The sequence below is a fragment of the Hyposmocoma kahamanoa genome, unplaced genomic scaffold, assembly GCF_003589595.1.
Source record: "Hyposmocoma kahamanoa isolate Upper Pololo Valley unplaced genomic scaffold, ASM358959v1 99879, whole genome shotgun sequence".
NCBI lineage: Eukaryota > Metazoa > Arthropoda > Insecta > Lepidoptera > Cosmopterigidae > Hyposmocoma > Hyposmocoma kahamanoa.
The window spans coordinates 5,672,849-5,682,348 of NW_020656077.1; the positions used below are offsets into that span (position 1 = coordinate 5,672,849).

General features: G+C 36.6%; 1 protein-coding gene across 1 annotated transcript in view; it reads left to right on the forward strand.

The window, feature by feature from the left end:
* Positions 1 to 9,500, forward strand: part of LOC113239424 (katanin p60 ATPase-containing subunit A-like 1) — a 41,655-nt gene that overhangs the window by 18,666 nt on the left and 13,489 nt on the right. Inside the window, exons 3-4 of the mRNA XM_026476428.1 lie at positions 7,689 to 7,812; positions 8,601 to 8,764. Coding sequence (XP_026332213.1) covers positions 7,689 to 7,812; positions 8,601 to 8,764 — 288 coding nt within the window. The remainder of the gene's footprint in view (positions 1 to 7,688; positions 7,813 to 8,600; positions 8,765 to 9,500) is intronic.

A 9,500-nucleotide genomic window follows, 5' to 3' on the forward strand; every position in this document is an offset into this window, starting at 1 on the left:
CCCGCAGATAAAGTGATCAAAATGTGTGCCGAAACTCACGAACATAGACTTCATTATCACGGTAACATAGAGGCTATACTGCTACTAGACAATACCAATATAGTGCCTAGACTACAAAGAATGAAAACTGTTGAGTTAGTGTAGTTAAGTTATAGTGAGTAAAATAGATTATGGAATTAATAATAATAATAACGCACCCACTTAATATAGCCCTGCACTAGGGAAATTCTGAGTCGCGGGTGCCCTGTAATGTAATGTAATGCCAGTGCTAATTAAACTATGAACACTTGAAGTGACTTGAAATTGTGTTAAATTAAAATTGCTTATTATTTTTGTAAAAAAGGCTAGATTATATAAGATTTTATTTTGATTTATAGCAAATAATTTAAAAAAAATTAAGCCGTTAATGTAACCTTTACTTCGCCAAAGTAAGTTGCACAACTGAGTGAAATGCCAGTGGCTGTCACAAAACCAGTCCTTGATTGTTGACCACTTTTACTTTCGTGTTTTTGTGTTACATCTGCTTGATAATGAAACTACACAGCATCCGTAGTAAGATGATCTCTGACGTCTACATTTTATTAACACCCGTCATCTTAATCTTGAGTGCCATTGTCGCATTTATTAAACGCCATAATTTTCAAGCTTTAGCCGTCAACCCTCTTTATAAAATTTGACGTCTGTCCGTGGAAGTCGTAGATAGCGAACGAGGGATAATTCCAGGAGGTAGATTGCAGCATGTTAGACTTATGCTTCAAATCAGAAATGCTTTTCTCCACTTTATGACGAATGGTTCGATTGACTCGGGGATAATGAATTAAAGATTATCGAATAGTCGTTTTCAACACCATACTCTTGAACACGCCCGCAAAAAGTAATTTTTAGTAACAACGCGCAGAGAAAGGGTCACGTAATCACTGCAGTCGTTTTGCTTCGAGTAAAAGGATTGTGGTTTCCGAAAACTACAATTTGATAGAACATGCAACAAACGAATGAACGCCCGCATAATTTGCAAATGTCCGCTCAGGGAGCAGTGATCGTTTACGTTAGACGCGAACTCTATGTCATTAACAATAAAGCCGTCTCGAGTAACGCAGCATGTTCACCCACATCAGCAGGTCATTTAATAGTGACCGTATACTCGTCTGCTATCTCCTACGAAACGGGTTTTGAACGTTTGCGTAAAACTGTATTTATACACTTTTTTTAGTGAATTAGTAGTCAACCACGACTTTAACTCACGAGTTTACCTAACTGGCGGTTCAGTAGTTGCAGAACTAATAAGTAATATAAAATATGCAAATAAAGCAATGTTTCAAAAAAGAGGACATTCAGGATTACCTTTTTTGTGCAGTATTGTACGACATACCCTAATTGCAGTCACATATTTCAAGAACCATACAATATATACACGTTATTGCATTGCTTAGTAAATACTATGCACTTGATTGTACAACCCTATTCCATATACGAGTTTTTTTATAACAAGGCAAGTATGATAACTCCATACAAACGTAGCAGCGCGGCTTGTATATCTACACGTCCGCCGTATACGACGCATCCATTCGCATGAACTCGCAGTGCACTTGCATTGACCTGAATTTATTATTATAGTTCTTCAATCTTCACAACTATACTGCCCTCCATGTCATAAACAACGCATTTGAATTAATAATTCATAATTCAAAAAATAGTGAATGAAATCAATATATATATGCGACTATGAACTGGCAATCGGTACTATCTCAATTTTGACAACTTAACAGTATGAAAAAATAATCGACCTCAAAAGTACGTCGAATTACATCTGATTGCCAAGTTTTATTGAAATATCCCCTAGTTCGCCAATATACAGGACTTGACACAGGAGATAATAAAAATCGGTCCTCACTACTCAAAGTATATTGAGAGAGAAAAACGCCTTGAATTGGAGAATAGCAAAACCAACCATTAAAATAATTGTTCATGCGTGATCCCTTTAGGATATTTTTTTTTTTTTTCATTTTCTTCATAATGAAATGGGACCACTATGGAGGTGCCCTCTTTCCAACGAAAAAGAATCACGAAAATCGGTTCACAAATACCGAAGTTATCGCGTAACATTTTTAGTTATTATATATAAGTTATTTGTATGTACAAAAAAAACATACAGTCGAATTGAGAACCTCCTCCTTTTTTTTGAAGTCGGTTAAAAAATTGTTTGCGTAATTTGTATAGCATCTGGTCTATTAAATAAAAATACGTAGGTTTTAGATGTGTTTATTACACATGTATGTATGTATTATGTACACTACGTATTTTTATTTAATAAACCAGATGCTATATACATTATTTTTTCTTCATCGTGTAAAGTTGTCAAAATTGAGAAAGTACCGGTTGCCAGTTCAGTGTCGGTATATTCTCGTTTATAAATGGATGATTAAGTATTATGTATGAATAAAAATAATCTCATTATTTGCAAAAATATCCATTCAGTATTTACTTTTGAAATTTCAAATTGTGTTTTGTCAATTCAACAATTTTGAGTTGTAACACTATTGTAATAGCAGTGCGTTAATATTGGCACCTAACGCCTTTTTTCTTCGAAAAATGACAATTACTGTGATTTGCTTAACAAGAACTATTACTTAACTGAAACTAAATAAGGTATAAAAAAACGCTCACACGGGGTTGTAGAGATATAAAATAACGCCATCATGGGGGGTTGTAGATCTAGTTTCACTGATTCCAAATATCGCACCTTTAGAATGGAAGTGTGATCTAATTCAAAATTTTAACAAAGCTTACATCCTAAAACGACTTTAAAAATCATTGTTCATATGGCTCTTAATGTGGAACTGACATTTTAAAGCTCGAATAGCACAGAGTCGCTATATGAGTCTTTTTCATTATATTTTAAATTTCACTTTCGCGTCGATATGTAAACGCCACATTTGTTATTGGACCTGTGTCTGCAAATACAACACGCACCACCTTTGGCGAAGAAATTAATTTTCGTTCCGAAAATCTTTATAACTTAAAAATGTCACAACTTAAAATCCAAAAAGTTCGAATTTTACATTGGATCACTTTCATGCTAAAGATGCGATTATGTTAATAATTCGATTACGCTAAAAATGTCGATTACTTTTTTAATGATAAGCACATCAGTATATTAAACTCCACTCTACAGCATTACCATATCCTTGTAACCAGACTAAAAAATAGCTTTAAATAGTTTAGTATATTTTTAATACTGTTTAATTAAGTGACTCAGTATCACACTGTTATGTTGCCGAGACTGAAAACCGCAGTTTCGAATTTCGAAAATGCCAAAAAATCGTCGAGAATCGCAAAATTTTCGAATCTGAATTTTTCAGGATAAAAACCCTATTGAGTACATACTAGATGAATGTCGACAACAAGTACGAACGTAGAATCAACCAAAATTGGCATACACATGATATTGATTTGTTTTAATCACGCACTAAACCGCGACCGCGATTACGAGTTTGATCGATCGTAGCGTTCGCAACAGATAAACCGAACAAATTAATTACATTTGTTTTCAGTCACGTTTAATTAAAAACCAAGTAATGCAATTACGCCGAAGGCACACTCGACACTCGACAGAAATTTTGGCTTTCATTGAAGACTTGAACCAAAATCACAACGAATTGTTAACATGCATGTTTAACATAATACCAAACGGGAATAAACCCGATTAATTTTACAGTTCTCTCCACCGATCGATACAAGAGTAGCATGAGAAGCGATAGAGATTAGAAAATCCCAATAATATCATTCGGGATTCTTTCAAGTTGACTCCAGTATTTTCAAAAACTCAATATCGTTTTTCGCGCACGACTTATTATCACATTTCACATTACGGCATCAGTACAAAACAGGGACACTGTTAGTGTTGCGCGTTTGTTTTGAAAAATATTGCGAGGGTGAATGAAGAGCCTATCCAGAAGAACCAATGCCCGTGATCAGATCACAGCCAGTCCCATATCTTTTCTACATAAGTTTTGCTTGTGGTGAACCTCCCTATCAACCTCTTGATTATATGGGAAGGGCACTATAATCTGCACAAGCACTGCACAGGAATCTTCTCAGTCAGGTCCTGACCCCACATCAGCCCGTTTACACACACTTCATCCGGTTTCAAAAGGCCAGTGCCTTGGGTGAGCTGCCCCGGGTGAGTGTACAGTACCCTCCTTATTTTCCAGGTAAGGTACTGGAGCCTAATTAACTGTTACCACCACTAAGTCGTTGACTCTAAAGTCCACTACCAAATCTCCTCTTTGGTGGCGGAGCTGTAGACAGTCTCTCCAGTTCCCAGAACCTACGCGACTGGAGGGGCCGGAGGATATCAAGCTCATCTTCTACTAGCTCTCCGGTCTAGTGTCGGAGACGCCAGACGCAGTGTCCTGTGACCATGTCCAAACGTAGCTTCCGACTTAAAGGGCAACACACGTGTCCCGTGCGTCTCGTCGCCTTGACCCTCGTCTAGATCGTTACTAAGATGCGCTGGCTGTGTGCACGTGTTCGTTCCTACAGCTACCACAATCCCCAGCAAGTCCATACCCAAGTCTGTATTCACCAGAGACGCCCGTGTAGGCGTATCACTGGCGGAGGGCTAGACACAGACGCCCGCCGTATCCTGGTCTTATCGGGCAGTCCGCTGTCTCCCCGTAACTCCCTAGCTCTCGGGTCCGTAGTTAGGGACCGTGTGCAAATATTACTATCCCCGATTTATAATGTATACCTATAATGTAAAGCCAAATTTAAAAAACCACTACATATGGATCATGTTTATAATGTTCCATTCTACGTTTCCAACCACGTCGTCAACCGTTTCTGTAAAGTGAACTACGTAATTGTCATATCAGATCTATCTAAATGTCATAAAAGATTGACAAGAGTTTAAGTAAATTGAGAAAGAAGTTTAAAAAGAAAACGATTTGCACCCGCAGTAGGTACATTAAGAGAATATAATTTATGTTAAGAATAGTCAATTTTTTTATGAAATATTGTGATAGACATAAACATTAATACAACGAATAAAATATAAAATATCTGTTCTTGACAATCGTTTTCACAAAGTCACAAATGAAGGAGCCATGTATACAATACATACGATTTTATAATAAGATTCCGATTGATATTTTGTTTCACTGTAGTTTAAAACTAACAAGAACTTTACATAGGAAATGAAACTATTTTTTTTAACAAAGATCAATCCGACTACCACAAACACGACGACCTCCGTGGTCGAGTGGCTTGCACACTGGTTTACATGGCCTAGCCATCTCAGAGGTCCCGGGTTCGTTCCCCGGCTGGGTCAATGTAGAAACTAAATTTTCTATATTGTCTCGGATCTGGTTGTTTGTGGTACCGTCGTTGTTTACGATTTCCAAAACACAAGTGCTTTAGTTACTTACTTTGGGACCAGAACAAAGTATGTAATATTATTAACGTTATTAAGAATTTGTTACTCATTACTTCTTATTCTCAGAGGAATCTGCTTTACGAATGAATAGTAGAGTTTAGTTGTAATGACAAAACTTTTTTTAATCAATAATTTAAAGTGCAATAGTTTTATTACGAAACTGAGGGTGTCGGTAAAAAAAAGACTGGATCGAATGAGTGATTGGAAAAGGAAGTGGACAACTGAGATATTAATCCGTTGATGGCGAGAGCGTAATCACAATTAAATTTTGTAATTTTACGGACATTGTGTGACATAGTTGCGAATTACGTAATAGTGGTGCGTGTGGATCTATTAAGTTACGGGGTAAGTGTTTGCACTGATAGATTGTATTTATTGTATGAACAGGGTCGTGACTTCGGAGACTAGGTTCTACCAGAAGGTGTTCCACACATATTTTATCGTGTGACATTTTGTCCACTGCATGTGGGAAAGCATTTTCCCGTTGGAAGGAATATAAATATATACAAAAATCAATAAACCCAGCGAAATTGTCGCTCTAGACGATACAGTAGCCATATTTCGCCACAGTTATGGAAGCGTAAATGGTCTAGCGGTAGAGCGGTGGACCCCGATGTTAACGAATGTGAGTTCAAATCCAGCCTGCGGACGATTAATTCTTATTTTTGTATGATCCTAGTTTATTTGGCCTATTCTACTAGTCCCTACTAGTTGTCCTCTCTGGTGGGGACAAGTGTATTTTTTTTCACTCTTCCGTACCACATTCACTGGTTGGGATAAGTGGAATTTCACTTCCATTCTTCCGTTTCCACTTATTCCTATCAACAAAATCTCTTGACGTGTACGGTACAGTTTCGACAAAAATATCTAATTAAATATTCTCAGTAATATCTTTTTGATCGATAATTGTAGCTGGTGGGTATAAGAACTCTTTATTGACTGAGTCACGATAAAATAATAAAGAAACATGTAACAGTCAATATAAACCTGAAGACGTTTGCCGACATCGTAATTTTTTATGTATGTCGATGAATGTCGTTGTTGTTGTTGTTGTTCGTCCCGTTGTTTGATATCATAAAAAATTAACTAATGAGAATAAACGATAATTTAACGAATTTTTTCCAAAAATAGCCCAACATTAATATCCCCGTTCATCAGCTGCATTTGTATATCTTGTATGGCTTTGTGGCGGATTATGCATTTTCATTCCCTTGTCTTTATTTGAGGGTAATTGGTGATTGCAATGTATTTGTTCCTGAGAACACCAGATGCATATTTGCTGCAGTTTGCTCAATAATTGTCGCAAATTTAAATTTCTAGAACGCTTATTGTTGATTTTAAAGTGCCACGCTTGAGCGAAATTATTAGTGCATTGTCTATACCCAAAGACGTTCCATCTAAAATTCCTCACTTTTAAACCACCATTTATCATAACCCATGTCAAAATACTAGATTTTATCCCGATGGGAAAAAGGCGTTAAGTATGTACGTATGTATGTATTATCAGAATGATGAGTTCTAATTTAAGCAATGCTGTTTGGGTGCCTTCAAATTAGACGCTTATAGAAGCGTTCCAGGGGCGCCACTGTGGCGCTGCAGCCGCGTCATCACTAATTTTCATACAATATATACAAGCGCAGCTGCAGCACCACAAAGATATTGTATGAAAACTTAGTAGTGGCACGGCTGCCACGCCACTGACGCGCCACTGCACTGTTTATATTAGCGTCTAATTTGAAGGCGCCCTTAGCAGGTAGTGAGTACCTTGTTTTTAAATAAATATTTATCTTTTTATTGATATAGTTTTATTCACGACTGTACTTGTTAATAGAAACGGTTAGGTAGGGAGAAGTGGAAATGAAATTCCACTTATCCCAACTTGTGATTATTTCAAATTTAGGTTTCTTAGATTTTTGTAATTCACTCACGTCATTCATACGATCCAGTCATTTTTCTTTTCTTTTTACCGACACTCAGTTTTGTAATAAAAATATTGGACTTTAAATTATTGATTAAATGCGAGTTTTGATGTTACATAGTAAATGTGACAATTTCAAGTCTAATTTGCTTACTTATGAAATAAAGATGATTTCAGTTTGACGTCCGATTTACCTAAATAACATTACGTAACGAAACGTTTCATTGTATATTGCCCACGTTATTGATTACTCTAGCACTGGACACGGATTAAACTTATTTTACAATAGGTCTCAACACTGGTCTTTTCCCTTTCAAACAGTTTTATCTGTTACAGATATGGAGGATTTCCCGACTCGCGACCAAAAATGGCCGCCGGCCCGCCACGAAGTGGACCCCGATGTATGGCCGCCACCGCCAGACAGGGACACCTGGCCCGCACCTACCATCGTTGAACACAAGTATATGTCGAATTACAACTTCACGCAGTGAATTGAGCAATTAAAAATAAAATAAGTTGACCATTCATATGACTTTGACATCACTTGAAGCGATGTTGATAACTTTTTTATAAAAAAACCGACCTCAAAAGTTCGTGGAATTGCATCTATTTGCCAAGTTTGATTAAAATCGGTTACCGGAAATTGCTCGAAACCGGATTCATCGCCTATTTTGCCACCTTTAGAGGTGGAATATTTTCTTCAAATGTAAATGGGACCACTACTGAGGCACCCTCTTTCCAACAAAAAAGTCCAGTCGAATTGAGAACCTCCTCGTTTTTTTGAAGTCGGTTAAAAATTCAATCTTACCAATCCTACTAACTACCTTCTGAACGTGTTATTTCGATCTTTCTTATTCAATCGCTCTAAAACGGGCAAAACCTTTTACTTTTTTTTTATTACGCATAACACGGAGATTTATCTTGCGTAAGATACTGTCAGGTAGCATACGTAATTATCAACAATCGAAATAAGCAGTGCAAACTGCAACTAGTACACATAGTATGGCTAATATCCCTTTCTGATATCCTGGAATGGTCAAAAATAAAAGATAACAAAATGTTACATATTCATTTTAATATTTTTCATCGAAATAAGCTACTGTGGCACTGTAATAGTTACACAAAAAAAATTTCGGGATTTCAGAGAGGGAGACACTAACCACTCTATGTGCATACTACCTTGAAGTTAAGGGGAATATATTCTGTCTATCGGATTTGCGATAATTATGTTAACATGTATATTTGCAGAGGGCCAACAATGATAAAGTCAGCGCGTCTAAAGCAGCAGACGCAGCCGGGGAAAAACGCGAGAGTGGAGAAAAAGCAGCCCCTCAACACTCGAAACCCCACCACCTCGCAACGCAAAACCGCCGATACGCGGAATCCCAAAACCGCGCCGAAAGGTCATAGTGGTTAGTGTGAATACTATATATCTCACTGCTATTACATAGTGTCGAAACTCAAATTCATGGATTTGGGAAAACACATTTTGGAAATTCAAAGAAATACTGAATCGATCTTATTGCTAATAATGTGATTATTTTTATGTCTAAATAAAATACTTCAGTATCTATTTATAAATGAGAATGAAAAATTCTGCCACTGCCGTTAATTTCGCATTCAAAACACTCAAAATATTATTAAATACATACATACGCCAGTGTATAGCAATATCAAAAACTTAAGAGGGAGCAGAGGAAAAATTCCTAATCTTCGATTTGATTTTAGAGGGGTATATCCACTTTAAAGTTAAAAATAAAATATTGTATGGTTATTCTATTATATTATTGCACGATATATTCAAGCATAGACATTAATCAGAAACATAAAACAATAAAGTTTCCTCGATAGATAAAAATCACGAAATGACCTCTAATTTTCACATTTTTTCGATTTATCCTCGAAATGCTACAGGTTATTAGGACAAAAATTAGATAATTAATTATATTTATGCATGATCGACAACTGTCACTACGGATTTTTTTGATCCCTTTAGTTTTAGAGTTATTCCGCTAAAATGAATTTGGTACTTTTAATGCGCAAAATTCAACATCTCCTGTCGCATGTCACGCGAACTTCAGGCATATATTTGTTTCACAAATTTGGTCGGAGCCAACGTCAAAACTTTTTTGGCATGAGAGCTCTTAA